The sequence below is a fragment of the Myripristis murdjan genome, chromosome 5 (genome assembly GCF_902150065.1).
Source record: "Myripristis murdjan chromosome 5, fMyrMur1.1, whole genome shotgun sequence".
In the NCBI taxonomy this organism is placed as follows: domain Eukaryota; kingdom Metazoa; phylum Chordata; class Actinopteri; order Holocentriformes; family Holocentridae; genus Myripristis; species Myripristis murdjan.
This window is the reverse complement of record NC_043984.1, coordinates 17,355,754-17,375,632: the sequence shown is the minus strand read 5'-3', so window position 1 is coordinate 17,375,632 and position 19,879 is coordinate 17,355,754. Positions and strand designations below refer to the sequence as shown.

Below are 19,879 nucleotides of genomic sequence, written 5' to 3'. Positions count from 1 at the left end.
GTTTTAGTCCCATTCAGCCGTCCCACAACATCAATGGAATAAACTAAAACAACCAATAAAAAGAGACATAAAACTACTACTACGGGTATTTAATGTGTTTCTTTCTTTCTTTCTTTCTTTCTTTTTTTGGTTTAGTGTGAACAAGAGAAGGGGGCTTGTGGATTTTGTGAGTGGCTCTGCAAACATCTCATGGCTTTAATGTCTTGTCATTAAATTGGAATGATAATCCCCACGAGAGCTTTGTTTCTCTGATCCAGGAAGCTGAGGTAATGTCGTAATCTTTTTCCACAAAGCAGGATTAGCTGGTTAGCCAGATAGTTTTAAAAAGTGTGGGAAAAAACAAAAAACATTTTTTTGCCCTCCAAAGTAAAATTTCTATGATCAAGGTTTTTTGATTGCTGTGTTTGAACAATTATAGAAAATTTTGAAAACAGTTCACACAGGTTTTAGTACTTTAGTAAGCTACACAGGTTTTAGTACTTTAGTAAGCTACATCATACAGTTAGCATGATGTTAGCTCAAAACAGCTGGGGGATGCATTTTTTTCAAAATGGTGGGCTTGGGATAATTTGTGCCAAAGGGCTTTGGGGTAATTTGTGCCAGTGGCACAACTTGTGATTATATACTATATATTACTTTCTTGTATTTTATTGTTATTGTACATTATTTTCTTACCTTTGATCACTAAAACTATTCAGATTCAGATGAAGATGATTTGCAGGTGCTCATTTTGGACTTTTTATTTTGTTCTGGGTATGTGTTCATGTGGCGCTAGGCCTTGTTATAGAAAAGTGGCCTGTGAGCTTGTTAAAATAATAAATAAATGTTAAATAAATAATTTTGTATTGAATTTGCTTTACTTTTATATAGCATTATCATTTGTGAGATTAAAATGATCTGTTTTACTTCAATTATCAATTGCACAATTTACCCCAGTGTATTCTCTCTAATGGCACAATTTACCCCGCACTGGGGGCAAGTTGTGCCACAAAACCACTTTTTTTTCGAAAGCTATATTTCTCAAACAGTTTATGTAAGATCCAAAGTGATTGTTCCCAGGGATGCACAACATCCTAAACTATATGTGCATATTTTAGTTGGAGGCATTACTGTAATCCCCTTGCTTTAAAGGCACTTTAAGTAAAAATTGGCACTATTTACCCCACTCTCCCCTACTATGATGGACTACATGATTAACATTGCGACTTTGTAATTTAGTACATACTACGTTAGTTTTAGATATGGATTGTAATCTCAAACTAATTCTGCATTGTGTTAACTTAGCACTTTGTACCTAAACAACATATTTTACACAATTTGACTATCATGATTTGTTTATGCGACTGAATGCAGTGGAAAACCATTGTTTGAACATACAACATGTCAAACTGGCATATCTTAACATTTTCTTACTATTGGAGGAGGTAAGGACTCTACTGATTGCTCATTTCTAGCTGATTTGGAAAAGAGCAGTCACTCTACAGTTTTTCGAAGGTACATTTCTACAACTGATTGAGCTCCACAAGGCAATATTAATCCAACTAGACTGTGTTCACACTGTGAGAATGCGAACAGCTGACATTAAAAACAAACACATGCTATAAAAACTCCCAGCTGTTGTATTGACTTTGGGGTGTGTGTGTGTGTGTGTGTGTGTGTGTGTGTGTGTGTGCATTTTGTGAGATGAGACCAATGTATTCGTGTAATATAGCCTTTTTAGCTTTGGACTTCAGATAGCGTTACTCTGTTTGTCCGGTAGATGGCAGCCTAACAATACCGCATCGCATGGCGCGCAAAGGAAACGAAGAGGAATCTACTTCCTGCAATGAAAATCGTTGAATGAATGAAACCAGCGTGTTGTTACTGGACATTTTTACTCATATAACTTTGTTTTGAGGCTACTGAAAGTTAGTGCTTTTAGCGACAATGTCGGGAATACCGCCGGACACATGGCAGCCGCCCACAGTGGCTTTGGAGACGACGTAAGTTTTTACAACGCTAAGGACTGTTAGTTATCTAGTAAAGTCGGTAAACGTTAGACTTCTATCTGGATGATGCCAACTTCATTTCAGAGATTAAAATAAGATGTCATATGCTGGTAATTTTGCCTGTTTTTTGCCCTGTTTTGTAACGATGTTGGTTTTTGTTTAGCTGTATTTTAGCGAAGTGTTCCTCGTAACAACATGACTAACGTTACTATTTAGGAGTGAGGCTGTATTTGTGAGACTATAATGTTTACCATGTGTTACTACAGCATGGGCACAGTTGTGTTGGAGCTGTACTGGAAACATGCCCCCAAGACCTGCAAGAACTTCGCCGAGCTGGCCAGAAGAGGCTACTACAACAACACCAAGTTTCACCGGATAATCAAAGACTTCATGGTGCAAGGCGGAGACCCCACAGGGACAGGTGGGCTCAGGTGCAGCACCAGGTGGCTCACTGTCTCTCAGCTGCTAGGGCTGCACCTGTTTTTGTGAGGTCTAGTACAGTCTTGCCAATGAGAACACACACATCAGATATCAGTGCGATTATCAGTAAGAGTCCTAGTGCAGATGCATTGCAAAAGAGGTCAACCTTTCACAAGATAGTTAAACCGTTAACGTAAACTACCTGACAAAAGTATTAGGACGTTGCTGTTTATGTGTGTGATGTACTCACAGCACAGTTGGAAAATATCCAGTGTATGATGGTTAGAGACAGTCCTTTATTAAAATCAACATAAACACCAGTTTACCAGCTTTTATTGCCAAAATTGTATCAGATGGCATCAAGCAGAGTTTTCATCAAAGTAACCACTTTTGGCCTTATCAAAACCTTACATATTTTTGGCTCTCTCTCCAATAATTTCAGCAAATATGCACCATTTATTCCCTGCCGTTCGTCTTGCAAATATTCCCACTGTGGTTTGGCATTGTTTGGGTTTCTGGATCTGACTTTACTGTCCAGATAATCCCACAATTTCTCGATTGGGGACAAGTCTGGAGGTTGTGGAGGCCATGAGATCAACTCCAGTCGGTGCAGATGCTCAGATTGTTTTGGATAAGCTTTGCACAGCTTGGATGAATGTTTGGGATCATTATCTTGCTGGGCGCAAAAGTTGCAGGCGAGTAAATGATGTCTTGTCATTATACCATCCATCTTGACGAGGCCTCCAGTCTGCTGTCCACCAAAACAACCTCAGACCATCATTTGACCACCACCATGCTTGACCGTTGGCTGTACATAGTCTTTGTGGATCTTTTCATCGGGACAATGGCGCATACATTCTTCTCTTGGAGCCACACAAGTCAAATTTAGACTCATCAGTCCAGAGAACAACAAGAGTGATTCAAGACTTTAACAAACATTTTTGAGGGATGCAAAATAGTATTGTTATCGGCAAAATCCCCCAAAATAGCAATTATTTTTTTGTCAATATCGCACACCCCTACCACTTGACAGTAAAATATAATATTAGCCTGATAGTGATAGTGCTTCTAAAGCTGATGTCTGCTGACACTGAGTGTTTGCGGTATGTCAGTACATCCTTGATCTCCTAGTGGGCCTTACTTTGACAACAAGTTCTGAAATAGTATGTAATTTCCAGACAGTACCAGACTAGATAGCAGTGGGTGTTATCACTTAAAGTCAAGTTTATTTATATAGACTTTCATCACAGCCATGTTTCAGATGGCTTTATTTACCATATCATGTATTATTTTCATTATATACTTACACAAACCACAGATACATCTCTAAATTACATCCCTATCACTAATACATCTTATACATACTGCATCTACCTCCTATATTGCATCATATACCATGCTACATCTGCATTGCATTGAAATCTGACAGTTAGTGTTTATTCCTCTGCTATCAATCTACTAGCAAACTATCAGTCGAGTGCACATAATTTTTGCTATTTTGCGATTTTTCTGTTGTATTTTTTTTTTTTTTTAAATATGGTTAGGGACAGGACGCTCACTCATTACCTGAACTGAAGTGATATTGTTTCAGTGTAGAAGACACATGGGGCACAGCTGAGCAGATTCTTTGCATTTTTTTAATAAAGTGACATGTTTACTTTCCCTACAGGTCGGGGGGGCGCCTCCATATTTGGTAAACAGTTTGAGGACGAACTTCATCCTGAACTGAAATTCACAGGTAACCACAATAAAAAAAAAAATAATAATAATAATAATAATATTTTGTTTAAGGAAAATCCACATTATTTATTTATTTATTTTAACAAATACAGATTTCACATCAAAAGATTCATATGGTGCAAAAACATAAGCTTTCAGTGTTTGGTTGTCCTCTGTTTCCATGGATACGCCTGGCATTTACCCCGCAGTGACGAAATGAATACCCACACTGTTTGCGCACCTTCTTTTTTGTATACCTGAATACATGACAGCAAATCAAGCATAGGTTCCTGCAAGTTGTCTGCTGTTATTTGCTGTTAAAGCATCTTTATTAGGGACCGTGTTTTGATCTTGAGACCTTCAACAGTTTATCTTCATAGAAAGAGAAAACTCCCTTTGTATATGTTTGGATGACCCATTAGGGCCAAACAGCCCTAATGGGTCAGTTAACTAGCCACACCTGGCTAGTTAACACTAATCAAATCTAACAATATACACAAATTCAAAGCACGTAAAATAATTTGGGCAAATAATTTGTGCTCAACAATGCTTCTGTGTCAAGAAAAATAAAAAGATTACATACTCCCAAATTGGTTGGTGCCTGTAAAGCTAGAACATCCAGTATCTATGTCAACAAGGTCAAAATGTGAGTTCAAAGTGCTTATATTTTGAACTGTGAACAGAAAATGCAATAGCTGACCAAATTTTTGATCAGACTTGAGTACACACTTATGATTTTGTTAATTTATTTGTCTATTTATTAATTTGTTCACTCATTCATGCAGATGCAAGCATACACCCATTTGCTTGTCATAGTTCTGAATAAGCCTGATAACTTTTTTGCCATACTGTGGACAAATGAGCATTTTATGCTTGGACCTGGTTCATCGCACCTTTCAGCTATATTTTATCTATATATGTTATCATTATTATTATTATTGTTTTGTCATGCAAATTTTAAATGGTGACTCATTAATTCACAGCCAGCTGTTATTTTGCATCAGATTAATTTATTTGGTAGTCACAGTAGAGAGAGACAAGAAGGGCAGGGGAGGGAGAGGGGATGGCATGCAGCAAATGGCCTGAGGCCAGACTCGAACCCCGGACGCTGCAATCAGGACTAAGCCCTGGCACATGGCACGCGCTCTTGACCGGTGAGCCACCAGGGCACACCTTGAAAACATTGTATCAGTAATCTTGTAGTGGGTGTATGTTTATTTATTTTTTAAATTGCAAAGTACAAAAGTACAATTTGCTAAAGATTACTTATTGTACAGCTTGAGAAAATATACTGTTGGCATTGTGAGAGTCCACGGCTACTCAGTGTAGTTCACAGGCATACATGAGGAGCTTGTTCAAAAGCCACTGTATAGCTAAGTGGTATTAAAGTAAAAAATTACACAGCCACTCACTGGAGGGACATGAAAAAGCTTGCCACTCTAAGACAGATAGTATTGTTTTTAAAAATATATTTAAAAAACAACAACTATATTCTCAATGTCTGTCACTTTCAGTGTTTCATACCACTGCAACATTAAGTGTTGAGGATTTTCCTGTCACAGTTTTAACAATAAATGATCCTATATAATGATAAAAACTTAAGATCGTCACACAACACATGATCACAACAAATAATGAATGCTCACATCATCAAATAACAGTAAAAAAAAAAAAAAAAGAGCAGCTTCATCTTTATTGAAATTGGTCTGCTGTTCTGATGTTGGCCAGCAGATGTTGTGATTTCACTGTTTTTACATGGTCACTCATCATTTGACTTATTTGAGTGTTCATCAGCGAAGAATGAAGCAAGATTTCCCATCATCAGCTCTGGGAAAAGAAGCAGACCATGGCACTCATGGTGTATGGGGTTTGATATACTAGTTATTCTACTAATAAGATTACATGAGGATTATTTTAGTAAAATTTTGCAACTACAGATGAATACAATGGCAATGTTTTAAATGCAAATATGTTCAAGTCAGGATATTAAAAAATATAAATTTTTATCATCCTCCTTTTATCATCCCTTGCACTTTAGTAATGTATGGTGTTTAGAAAGCTGCTAAATTTAGGCAATTATGAGTAAAGGCTCTGTGATATAACTGATATGTAACTGATAACATAACATACCAGGTTGAGGATCTTTCCTTTCATTCATTTTTGTAGGTGTTCCAGCTCCTCCCTTCCCTTCACCATCACCATCATTGCATTTGTTATTTAATGTAGTCATTTTTCATTTCACTTGTGCTGCGAACCTGCCAGTCAAGGCTATAACCCTTCATTTAGAAGGTAGACTAAACAGCCCTGGGGGAACACGTGCGGATGAGGTGTTTTTGGAGAACAGAAGACGTGCCTGGTGGTCGAAACCAGATTTGATGCATCACATTTTTATGCACTAATATTTCTGCAAATTTGAAATTACGTTTTTGCCCCAGGCATCTTTTGATGTGTCTCTATTTGATTAACTATACCAATAAAAAGGCCTGCTTTGTGTTACAGTGCCTTCTATTGTATCCTGTAGAACCGTGAGCAGTTTAAAAACTTTTACCCTTTGTGTGTGTTTGTTAAGGTGCAGGGATTTTGGCAATGGCCAATGCAGGACCGGACACTAACGGAAGCCAGTTCTTCCTTACCCTTGGACCCACTCAGTGGTTGGATGGAAAGCACAGTATTTTTGGAAGGGTATACCAGGGGATTGGCGTGCTGAATCGAATTGGGATGGTGGAGACCAACACTCAGGATCGGCCAGTTGATGATATTAAAATCCTCAGAACAAGTGTACCCAACTGATCAAACCCTTATTACCAATGTTGTTTATCCTTTTTTTTTTTTTTTTTTTTTTTTTTTTATAAATAAAATGGTTGTTTTAAAACCATTCAGTATGTACAAATTGCTTCTTCCCCCACACCCCCCAGTAACACAGCCAGTGAATTATATGGTCTATACAGAATAGAAGTCCATAAAAGTACTGTAGAAAGACCAGTTTACAGTCCGAAAAGCGGATCAAATAAATGACAGACAATTAAAACCCAAAATGCCCTTGTTTAATAATTGAGGTAATACAATCAGCTTTAGTACAAAATAGGAAATAATGAAGAAAATCAAGGAATAAAAACAAAATAGCAACCAAATTTAATAAAACACAATATGTCTGTAAACATGAATGGAAAGAAAAACACGGGTGGCCCGTCTCAGCAGCCTACATGAATGAGAACGGTGCTGTTGAAGAATCATAGGCTGTTATCGTGCTTATACTACGGTAATAGACTAGTAGCATCATAGAAAACATAAATTGTCTCATAGAATGGTTACATCACAAGTTCCATTTTCGTTCAACCAATTGCATAAGCAATAATGTGAATGGTGCAACCGGATGGGACTCTTGTCTTACAGGTTATTTGCAGAGACTGGCTACATTTCAACATATCTGTTTTATTGTTTGTTTCAAAAACTGTCCAGTTTTTCAAATCTGTAAATCAAGATATCCCATGGTGCAAAGGCTGAAGGTCCATGTTCAGTTATGGATTATACTGTAAATTACCATAATTCTCAGGCTATTACTGTACCACTACCATTCTCTAAAATATTAAGTAAATATATATATCAAATTATGAAATGCCTCCTGCTTATCATCTGGCAAAGACTTTCCCAAACTTGCATAGCTCCTGTATAATTTATATTTGTCCTTGCTGAAATTAACTCAAAAAATGTGTCGCACAAGAAAAGTCATGCAGATTAAAGTTAAAAAACAAAACAAAACAAAACATCAAGTTACTGGGTAATATATTAATAAAAGTGTTATTATAACAGTGTTTTCCAACATATTAGATTGTGGTTTTTACCCTAAAAACCTTCCAAAGTTTAAGCTTTTCCTTGTGTGTTATAGAGTGACCAGGGGCGTCGTGGTGGGGGGAAAAGCAGGACTGATTACCCAGGGCCACAATGCGGGAGGGGGCCCTTGAAAGGCCTGAAATAAAAAGGTTTGCCTATTGGCCGGCTATACAAGGGCCCAGTAAAATTTCATGGGGCCCAAAATCCCTGGCGGCGCCCCTGAGAGGGACTATGAAATTATATACAAAACATCAACAACATTGTTGGGCTGTGGGCCCTCAGAATCTGACTATGACTTGTGACACACAGCGATCATTGCTGCTTGGAAGTGACCTAATCAAATACGATCTTCAAATAAGGCATTATACAGTTTAAGGCACAATAGCAAAAGATACATTGCATTATGGAAAGCCTGAGGAATTATAGCTACACATGCCATACATATAGGAGGCTTTGCACACCACTGCATGTTGTGAAATACATTGGTCCAATATACACTGAATATACATAATATTAAGGACGCTTTTTAAAAAGTACACTGATCAGGAAAATCCAAGTAAAAGCTATTATAAGGGATCCATTCAAATAGTGGTCAAACTTTATTGTATTTTATAGACGTATTGGACAGCTGGCTCTTACACCGTTTGTTTAAATTTCACTCAAAAGTATTGAGCATCTTGCAAACAGAAAAATACATTTTTCACAAAGTGTTCAGTTTCATCAAAAAGTCCACAGTATGAAAAAAGGCCAGACTGTAAATGGTACTGTAAACATTACCTGGAAATTCTTGTGTGATAAAAGTCCAATCTTCATGAAATATTTTACAAAATTTTGCAGCCCTGGCCAATTAACTATGTACACTTTCACAACTGTGAAGATAGAATTTCTGGTGATTTCGAGTCTGGATGTAAATGATTAATCATTGGAGACAAAAAGGCCTCAGAATAAAGTATGCAAATCATCAGAAACACTGGAATTGGAATGTGTGCATACAGACTTAGTGACCACTATGTTAGGTCCACTTGTACAATCTAATCCAATCCAATCCAACTTTTGTGCCATAAAAACTGAGGTAGCCTTCCTCCCAGCTTACATTCTTACAAATAGGAATGACTACGTCTGTAATATTTTGTACATTCAGTGTACGTCTAACACGTCTAAACCATTAAATCAGTTTAATAAACTTAGTATTGTAGTCTACTCTTGACATGCTGTGCTGAGGTTGAATACCTCTCCCTATAGAATTGTGGATAAGTAAAAAAAAAAAAATATAGAATTGAACTGTTCTTGCATATTTTTAAAAATGAGAACACAATTAGTGACAGAAAATGTCACTTCAAAGGAGAGGCATTTCAGAGAATATTGCCATTGTTAGGGACATGTGTTAAGGCATTTAGGTGTGCCATTTCCCTTGCCATCATTGGAAGGTCTTTTGCAGGTTGACAGCTTGTCTTAATGCGCTAGGGAAAGATATTAATACAGTTGTGCTCATCATTAAAGTAAACATGGGTGACAAAACACATCAGCATGATACACTGGATTATAATGTCAAATTACTTTATTTATGTATTTAATTCATCATTATCTCATATACCACTTAAAACCAAGAAATTATCTACCACCTACCTGCCAGAGATTCCCTTTTCCTTGGGCCAATTTGAAAATCATGGTTATTGGAATCATAACAAGAGACGACATGGCCAGAAACCTGCCAATCCAGTATGCCCACCAAGGATACAGGTAATTGTTGTTGAACTTCAGAGGGCTGTACCTCAGGACTGAAAATACAAGCGTTCCCTTCAGAAGATACATATAAGAAAGAGGGAACACCGTTAGATCAAAAGGAAAAAATATTTGTATGCCTATAAATTAGTCTAACCTGTTTTAGGCTGCTTTGAAATGGATATTGCTCACACTGTACAATCTCTGTGCAACAATGTTACGCTGATGACACCGAGCCTTACCTTCCAGTCAAGCTTACTGACATTGGGGAAAAAACTGGATATCAGATATGTTATGACTCTGGGTTGTTTGTTTTTTAATGTGTTTTTGTTGTTTATTCTCTTGCCTGCGCGTGGGAGTGCTCACGCTGATGGCGGGATAACGGGAGACTGATGGTGCCTGATTTACAAGACCAGTCTGTGAGACGACACCTTACTCATCATCCTTCCTGGCATGTTTTTCATGTTACTGTTGTGTGTGTGTGTGTGTGTATATATACACATACATACATATATATATATATATATATATATATATATATATATATATATATATATATATATATATATATATATATACACACACACACACACACATATATGTGTATATATATATATATATATATATATATATATATATATACATATATATAATTGAAGCCTTTTCTTGTGTTTACTTTTTTTTCCTCCTGTGCCTGTGCCTTTGTTTGTTTGTTTTTGATAGGTAAGTTAAGTTACATTATTAGACCTTGTTTTGCTCGTTATTTTGGCTGTACTTCCCCTGATGTTTGTTCTTGCTACGTTCTTCCTATGTAAATTCAAGAATAAACTCATTCTTTTTTTTGGACTGCATTCGCTGTGTCACTGGTCATCCTTGGGAGTGGAGAAAGAGGGGCGTCACTTTTATGTTATGCTCAGGTTCTCCCTAGGCTGGGCAGAACAGACAATATTTTCAACAGCTAACCTCTGATAAAAACAGAAATCTACGTTATTACTTCCCAACATATTGCCAGAGTGATGTTGCCAATTCCTACACTTACACTTGAGCGAACATAAATTTGGAATGCCACAACACAAGGCTGGTCTGGTCATGTTTTTGAGGAGTATCGTAACAGATCGGGTTTAGATTTGGCAGACTGTGAGACCATCATGTAAGTTTTTATCTCCTCATTTGCAGAGAACTGCAGTGTGCCTGTTAAAATGTTTAGACTGGCTTTTGACCCAGAGGAAGACATGAGATCACCTTGCATTCCTACACTGCCCCCCTTACATTTTACATTTAAATGAAAGATTATGCCTACAACAACATTTTATTTTCTTGTTTGGACATTTCTGCTTTATTTGGTTGTGACAGTAGAGAGACATATGAAAGGCAGCGGAGAGACAGGGATCACATGCGGCAAAGAGCACTGTTAGGAATCAAACCCGGCAGGCTGCAGTAAGGACTTAGCCTTGAGCCATCGGGGTGCCCCCCTTCTAATAACTTAAAGCACCTTGTGGCCTGATTCCTACATTCCTAACATTTTCCTGGGTATGAAAAATCCCACTGTGATTTTGGCATAATTTACCATTAAATTTTTTTTCTTATATTTTGCATTTTCTATATACTTTGACCGTTTGTATTTTTGGGGGGAGGGGTGGGGTCTATTTTCCTTACGCAGTATGTCACCCCAAGTTGGCCTTACTTTACTTTTTTTTTTAGGGCCCGAGCACTGTCCCAGTGCGAAGCCCTATTGTATTTGTATCGTTTCTTTATTGTTCTCCTTCTCCCTTATTATTATGTCTCTTTAATGCTTAATTTGATCCCCTAAACATGCTCAAAAACTCACCAAATTCGGCATGCACATCAGGTCTGGCGAAAAATTCGCTAAAATCAAAAATTGAACCCCCCAGGTGCAAAAATGGGCTCGGTAGCGCCACCTAGGGACGCAAAGGCAGCCCCTGCGGCCCACAGGAATGTGATAGAAAGACCAAACCAGCGCCGAAACGTAGATCTCATCAAGCCCGACATTTTTCGTGCCGTGCCCCCCACCTAAAACCAACAGGAAGTCCGCAATTTGCGTTTGAAAGTCACGTTTTCGCCCAAATTTGCACTTTGTAGAAAATCTATCTCCTCCCAGGGTGTTAATTTCATCGGCTTGAACAGCAAATATACAACAGAGGACATAGTCCTTAACAAAAGTTCAGAAGGAATTAGTAAAATTTCGAACCGTTTGGATTTCACAAACCCTCAAAGTCAGAGTGTCCACAACCAGCGCCTCCACTTTTTCCCATGGACCCTGGTGGGAATACTTGCAGAATCCTGGCTGACACTAGGCCCCTGGTGCCTTGGTGCCTAAAGTAAAAGTCTGACAGCTTTCAAACCTATGCCGATGGAAAGAGGACGAAAATGCCTACAAAACTGTATATTATGGTGTGGATTGGACAAAGTTTGTGGCCACGGTGAAGACTAGTTTAACAGGTGGGACTTTTTTTTCTCTGCTCTGCTCTGTTCACACAGTGCATCTGGCTATCCCTCCCCCCACTCAGCCCCATGGTCAAGACTGACAGGGAACAGAAACAGCTCTCAAACTCAAACTCAAGCTTAGGGCGACATCTGCTGGAGGAGTGCCGCTAGCAACTGGGCCAGAACTGTGTGTGTGTGTGTTTGTGTGTGAGTGAGTGAATGAGTGTGTGTGTGTGTCTGTGTGCATGCACATGCGCGTGTGTGTGTGTGTGTGTTTGTGTGGCATGCACATGGCACCGTGAATGGACTGTTCCCGACAGGCACGAGTGGGACGCGGGGCACGGGTGCGAGGGCCCGTCCAACGCTGCTTGTTTTTTAATGAATTTGTTTTCATGTTCTGTTCTTGTACATCTTTTACTGTTGCACTTATTTTATAGAGCACTTTGTTACTTTGATTTTTTTTTCTATAAATACATCAGATACATTTTACTAGGATGTAACTGTAAATAAAAGTATATACTCATGCTTAACAATCATATATCTGCTTATGATTATCATTAAAATAATGTATCCACTTTTATTCAATATTCCATATTCATGTATGTTTTATGTTATGTGAGACACAAAGGCCTTGTCTTCTGCTCAGCAACAGTCCTAACCATTCAGAATTTAACCGAGCCAAATGATACGTGATGATATATAAAGACGGGGTCTTCCCCCACATACTTTGAATTAGCCTACACTAGCAACTTTGGCATTGTCGGTGTATTACTTTTTCCATATTGCAACATTAATCTTCTTTATTTGTCTTCATTTATCATTTACATTCATACATTTCCTTTATTAAAGAATTCCTTAACATAACTCTATGGCACACGTGGTGTGTTTAGTATGGCAGTATCCCATTCCAAATATAACCATCGAGACACTTACAGTGCAAATAAGAGGGGTGGCATAGAGCCAACAGTACTTTATCAGTGATGAAGGCTTATAACCAATCATGTCCTCAATGTTCTCACGGAACCGCTCAGCACCTAGGAGAGAGGCAGGCATGTCACAAGATTTCTTTCTTTTTTTTTTTTTTAGACATGCAAATACCTATTGATTGCACAAAACGTCAAACTATTAGGCCTCAATATGAAATGTCCAACCATGGCATCAAACTGACTATGGTACAAAATAATTAGCTGTGTGGAGAAAAGAAATAATGAACCTATTATGAGCCCATACCATGTAGTGTCAAAGTGCTTATAATATTCATCGAGGTTTATACTTTATTAGTCTCAGTGAGTGGAAAACATGTATGTGTATAATAAAATGTGTCAAGGGTTTAATATATTTTGCACTGCATATAAAAAATGACGATGATAATTAATAGATTAAACATGAACATTTCCTTGTTGTGTACTGCACCATTCCAAACAAGTTGAGACTGAGAACAAATGAAGTGAGTGAGTGGTTTTCACTGATTTCTACAGTTTTGCCAAAAGGATATCCATCGCTTTTGAATGTATTATGTTAAGCTGAGATATTCAGTGGATGGCATTGGTTGGGATATTTTAAAAGAACCCACTCTATTTGGCTGAGATTCACTTTTAGTCTGTGTTACTCAGGGTCAACTGACAAGATTGATAACTCTTTCATTCTGGTGTGTCCAGTAAAGGAAGCGATGACTGCATACCTTGATTTTCTCATCTAATCTTGGGTATGACATACAAATGGGGGGCGCAATGCTGTTGAGAGCCTTGGCACCTGGTAGCAACACCCAAACTATCCAAAGTAAGGGGCCAGATAAATATTCATTGAAGAAGATCCCTATGACTGTTTCAACAAGACTTAAGAGAACCTAGCCTGTAATAAGGGAATACTGAGGCCAATTCTTGAACCCAGGCCTGCAAGGGAAACCCATGCCTAGTGGCTAGGTAACCTCTAGCTTGGTTGGGCACAACCCAAACTTTGTGGGCTCACCATTTTAAAGGTGAAGGATAAGAGTTGGTTGAAATGGCCTCTGGACAAGAAGCAGGGGCAGAGCAGACTTAGGCACCGTGGACCTTGACAATGGAAAATGGTTCTTTGAATGTGGAATGTAATTTGAACATAAAACATCCAAATGCCCACCAAAAATATCTTACCATATATCCATCCGATAATGATTGACTGGCTGATTGACAGCAGAAGTAGAGTGGGACCACTGCACACATAGTGATCAAAGAGCTGGAGAATGTATAAGCCACCCTGAGATGAAATTGGATAACAAATGAATTTTAAAAAAAAAACAAAAAAACATCTTTTACTGATTATCTATCTAGATCAATTCAGTTCACACAAGACCTGCTTTGGCAGTAGAGGCTTGGATTACATAACAACATTATATCTGTATTTTTCTATCTATTTTTAAAGTTAAACAAAACTTTGACTGTGCAGTGTTTTATCTGTTAAATAATAAGATTAATTGCAGAATTCTCACAATGAATAATCTCTATTACAATTAAATTCCTCTTTAATATCTCACCTCAGACACCATAAGCAGGCCAAGCAGATAGCACACAGCACAGATAAGCATCAGCACAAGCTCTCTGCGATATCCTTTACGGACCGGCGAGCAAACATCTGTTATATTAGTCATGATGCTCTCAAGCCCAGCAAACTGTAAATGACAGAGAGCGAGAGAGAAGGGTGGGGGGTGGGGGTGGGGGGTAAATGGAAATGAAAAACAGAATAAACACGATAGTGGTTTTAGAGGTATAAGGCATGCCACAGCTTACCTGACTGTCTATTCCTAGCAAGATGATCATAGTGAAGAAGCATACTGCCCACAACTGAGACCAGGGGAGAAGTGTCACTGCCTGTGGATATACAATGAACACGAGGCCAGGACCTGCAGAGGGAAAGCAACAATGGTTAAAGCCTGTGTGTTCTTAGCAAGCCGGCTCCAATTCCAGCTGCTAGCTGTAGCATTTGACAATGAATACCTAATTTATTCAGTATATTGTCCATTACTGTGTCATGTCTGATATATTTTAATGGTTTAGTCGTTCCACGTGTAAAGGTTTAGACATCATTATAGAAATGAAAACTGGGGACAAAATAAGTAAGAAATTGAAAATATTTTATGGTCATGAGAGCAACCAGTTGTTTTTGCACATTCTAGTAGATTTGTAGAAGCATTGCGAAGCATTTCATGACCTTTAAGTATGTTCTTTATCTTACTTTCATTGATGTGACAAGTCAGAAAGATGTTGACATGTAATGTATAACTGCAATGCCACTGAAAAAGGAAGGAACAGGATCCTTACATATTCTCCAGGCCTACATGCCAGACATCTTAGGGTTAGGGTTAGGGTTAGGGTAATTTGTTTTTTTCAGATTATGTTATCTCGGATAACTGACAGCTACATTTTTATCATGCATGTAAATATTGTTGCATGCGCTGTTACATGTGCTGGCCCACTCAATGGAAAACATATTCAGCTGGCAGCTCCAAATGTGAACAACATCTAGACAGGCTGCTTGTATGATTAAGTTATGCAATTTCTGAGTTATAGTTTTTAGAGAACTGTAAATACAAGAAAGTCTGGAAACAAAAATTCTTTTCCATCCTCTCTCTTCTTTTTCCATACTTTTCCAGACCTGGAAATGATCAAAATCATATTGTATACATTTTCATGTTTTTCCAGACAGTGTAGGAACCATGCGGGACACCATTTAATATACTATGCCTAAGTGTAATCCTTCTATGCTGGCATTTAATGCTGCCATTGTTGAATAGATATCTTGTACACGCTTACCTGACTCAGCAACTGCAGAAATGTTGACACCTTGTTTTTGTGACATATAGCCCAAAATTGAGAAAATGGCAAAGCCAGATACAAAGCTGGTCCCGCTATTCATCAAGCAAAGTATGAAGGAGTCTCTGCAAACAGAAGGAAAGATTGCATCCTGCTATGATTTCCTTTATGGTAAAGTAGAATGTAGGCTTGATAAACTTTTGTGAGTTGTGTCACCTAAAAAGTATCAATATAAAAAAGACTGATGAATGCAAACAGTTTGCTAAACCCTAAAATTGTTCTGTGCACAGTTGTATCCTGAACTAATGAACCAGGCTCTTTGGAAACATGTTGGAATTTATTAACGCTGCGACATATTTACCAACTTGATCTGAAGATGCTGACTGATGATACAATATTGATGTATAGCTGTATATCAATGGGATGGTGCATAAACTGCATAAAGTAACTGCATAAAGTGCATCTAAAGTACTCACTTGTAACAGTTGTTGTTGTACTTGTTATAGCTCCCAAGGGTAGAAAGGTATCCCAAGCATATGGCATAGGAATAAAATATTTGGGTCCCAGCATCAATCCAAACCTGTGAACAAGTGCGTTTTTTGCTGAGACTTACTGTAGCTTATCATTGCTGCTATTGTTTCCATATGATATGGTAAATGGACTGCATTTCTAGTCTACGGACCACTCAAAGCGTGTTACAGTGTTTGCCTCATATTCACCCATTCACACACAGATGGCAGAGGCTGCCATACAAGGCGCCAAGCTGTCCATCAGGAGCGGTGAGGGGTTCAGTATCTTGCTTAAGGACACTTCGACACACTCTGGAGGAGCTGGGGATCAAACCGGGAACCCTCCGGTTTCCAGATGACCGCTCTACCTCCTGAGCCATGCCGCCCCATGATGATATGATATGATATGAAATGAAATGACAATGATGATACCTGTGGATCAGCTAGCCGTGACGCATTGGGGTATATGTAGAAATGGACGCCGTGTGAGGCTCCAGGTAGGGTCAGTCCTCGGATCAGCAGCACCACTAACATGATGTAGGGAAACGTGACTGTGAAGTAGGCAGCCTAAAGTTGAGAAGAAAAATCAATTTGTTACAGATTAGTGTCCACATAGAGATGAATTGAGGGCAACTGGAGTTGTAGTGGCTCGTTAGTGCTCCTTCCTGTTGTGACGGCCAGTGTTTTTAGGGTCACCTGACTCCAGGAATGAACGACAGTCACTAGGGTCACCTGACTCCAGGAATGAACGACAGTCGTGAGGATCACCTGACTCCAGGAATGAACGACAGTCGTGAGGGTCACCTGACTCCAGGAGTGAAAAACAATTGTTGTTAGGGACCCACTGTGACCCTCAACAAGGGGTCCATAACAACCATCATTCACTCCTGGCGTCAGGTGACCCTAACCACACTTCAGATGGTCATCATAACAGGGAGGAGCACTAACTAACAGGGAGGAGCAATAATGAGCCAACACCCTGGGTAAGGTCTCACAGGTTAAATACTTGTGTGTCTGAACTGAAAAAGCTTCTTGGATGGGAAGTGAAATGTTTTTGCCTTAACCGCTGTATCATTAAGAAGAAGCATGGGTCCTGGAGGTTTGGCACTGACTATTGCCATCTAAATATTCTGAGACAAACATATAAAAACAATCTACCCTATATCGTTGGCTATGTGGCCACGAGTCAACTATTTTTGGTGTCAAGTGAAGGTGGACCCATTTGAGTGAGAAGAAACAATGTGAGTTTGAAATGATGCGTTTTGATCATTTTCATGTACAGTATGTGGAGTCTCAGCCTCCTGATGCTATTATCTCTGCATCACCACTGGAAGTCCAAATAAAGCATATTTTGAGGTAAGAACTAATAAATTATTTGACAACTGCAGTTTTAAGTTGAAGCGAAGGGGATCATATGCCAACAGATCGTCTCAGTCTTACCTTTCCAGTGGATTTTACTCCCTTCCAAACACAGAAGTAGCAGATAATCCATGACAGCAACAGGCACAGAGAAAGGTCCCCTTGTATACCTCCCAGCGCTTCTATGCCACTTGAAATATTCAGCACCCGTCGTCTGTGAAGAATGATGCATCAATTAATGTAAACATCCTGAGGCACGTTGTAAAAATGTCCATCTTATTAAGTAATGTAGCCTTACATTCAGTCTTACAGTTTATATTCTTTGTTAAATAACAAGGTGCAAGCAAGGCAAGGTAATTCCATGTTTTCAGTTTCATGTGTTTCAGGAATTTTCAAGGTACAGCTGCTAATATCTTGGGGCAAGGCAGAAGAATTCAGACCACTGCTGTCAGAAATGTCTAATTTGAGAAAATGAAAACAAGTCAATTTGCAATGGACACAAGTGAAATATCTCAGCTCAGACAATTATTTACTCACTTCAAACCTGATAAGATTTTAAAATAGTTTCAGCAAAACTGTTGTTATTCACCTTTGATGATGAGTGGCTCACTGCTTTGGTGTTTTGAGATGCATTTTCCAGTGAATACCATGGAATTGTGTCACGAGTAATTTGATGTCAGTGAACTGACAGCAGTTGCCACACCCTGACACAGATGCAGCTACACATCTGGATAGACTGAACTTCAGCTGGTGTCTATAATAGTGACAGTGTGTACAGTAGCAGCTAAACTCTCTGTGTTCACATCATGTTGACTTGCAGACTGGAAAAAGCCATTCACATTAACCCTCTAGTGGTAATTACAAATATAGGATATAGGGATTTTTGTAGGCTCCAGTAGCTGCAGCAAACAAGTGCATCAAATCCACCGATGTGTGCAGTTTGTAAACAGTTATTGAATAATCAAACATGTTACCTGGGTTCCTGCCATGACCTGGTTACACACAGTAATCTGATTTCTCCTGTGTGCATGTAAATATGGTGAAAGTTCTAGCCAAGCTATTAGCGCTGGACCAGTAGCTATCACAATGCTGCAAAGTTGAACATGCTAACTTTAGCAAGCAACAAGCTGCAAGCTGTAGGCAAAAGTTCAGTGTAATTAGAAATATCGCCTTGTGCTTGTATTTCTCCGCTGACCAGTCAAGATGCAGTTTACATTCATGTTTGTCCAGACTCATAATATTTGTTATGAAATTGTAATGAAAGCATCCCTATGTGTGTGAATACATCTAATGAATGTAATCAAAGGTCATAAGTGTATTTTTTTGGCAAAATGGAAGTCATCACAGATATGTATGATTCCAGGGAATAATCTGCAGTGAGAAACATCTTCACTTGAGATTATTTTTACAGAGGAGTACAGAGAACTGATAGAGAGCCTCGTCACATGGTGTAACAATCATCACTTGAAGCTCAACATCAGGCAAAACCAGTCAGATTGTGGTGGACCACCAGAGGAACAGGAGGCCTCCTGTCCTGGTTATCACCCAGCAAGAGGAACTGAAATGACAATGCTGAGCTCTGGTGTTGAATAACAGCCAGAAAAGTGTTTATGCAGAACATTATGATGTCACATTGTTGACATTTTGGACATAAACTGTCATTACATTTTGTCTTGTCGTGTAGACATTTGCGTGAAAAAATGTATTAAATAGAATATGAATACTGTAGTTATAGCTAAAAATGTGTTTTGTGAAGTCACAGTGACCTTAACCTTAACCTGACCCTTGAACACCAAATTCCAATTAGTGCATACTTGAGACCAAGTGGACGCTGGACATGGATGCCAGATTTGAGCAAATTCTCTCATGGCGTTCCTGAGGAATCACATTCACGAGAATGCAATGAATGAACACCTGAAAAACATTATGTCCCCGGCTGCAGCTGTTGCCAGCGTGGAGCCGTAACAAAAAAGACTCTTTTCAACATGGTCTGTTCAGCTATGTTGTCTGTTGCTGCTCATGGCACTGTTGGCGCAAGAGGCATCACTTCTTGTGAAAACTTTGCTAAAACATGTCGCTGTTGTATGGTAGCAATTGG

At 38.8% G+C, this 19,879-nt stretch overlaps 2 protein-coding genes across 2 annotated transcripts in view; one reads left to right on the top strand and one right to left on the bottom strand.

Moving 5' to 3' along the window:
• Positions 1 to 1,762: 1,762 nt before the first annotated feature.
• On the top strand, positions 1,763 to 6,942 carry ppil1 (peptidylprolyl isomerase (cyclophilin)-like 1). The gene is made up of 4 exons (XM_030050767.1): positions 1,763 to 1,982; positions 2,255 to 2,409; positions 4,078 to 4,146; positions 6,697 to 6,942. The coding sequence occupies exons 1-4, from the start codon at positions 1,927 to 1,929 to the stop codon at positions 6,915 to 6,917; spliced, it is 501 nt and encodes a 166-aa protein (XP_029906627.1). The 5' UTR covers positions 1,763 to 1,926; the 3' UTR covers positions 6,918 to 6,942.
• Positions 6,943 to 9,310: 2,368 nt separating this feature from the next.
• LOC115359249 (sodium- and chloride-dependent GABA transporter 2-like) overlaps positions 9,311 to 19,879 on the bottom strand; it is a 28,790-nt gene continuing 18,221 nt past the window's right edge. The window contains exons 5-14 of the mRNA XM_030051615.1: positions 17,863 to 17,995; positions 16,855 to 16,989; positions 16,390 to 16,493; positions 15,914 to 16,038; positions 14,891 to 15,003; positions 14,638 to 14,772; positions 14,258 to 14,360; positions 13,059 to 13,159; positions 9,585 to 9,755; positions 9,311 to 9,418 (exon numbers count right to left, since the gene is read on the bottom strand). Of these exons, the coding sequence (XP_029907475.1) occupies positions 9,311 to 9,418; positions 9,585 to 9,755; positions 13,059 to 13,159; positions 14,258 to 14,360; positions 14,638 to 14,772; positions 14,891 to 15,003; positions 15,914 to 16,038; positions 16,390 to 16,493; positions 16,855 to 16,989; positions 17,863 to 17,995 (1,228 nt within the window). The remainder of the gene's footprint in view (positions 9,419 to 9,584; positions 9,756 to 13,058; positions 13,160 to 14,257; positions 14,361 to 14,637; positions 14,773 to 14,890; positions 15,004 to 15,913; positions 16,039 to 16,389; positions 16,494 to 16,854; positions 16,990 to 17,862; positions 17,996 to 19,879) is intronic.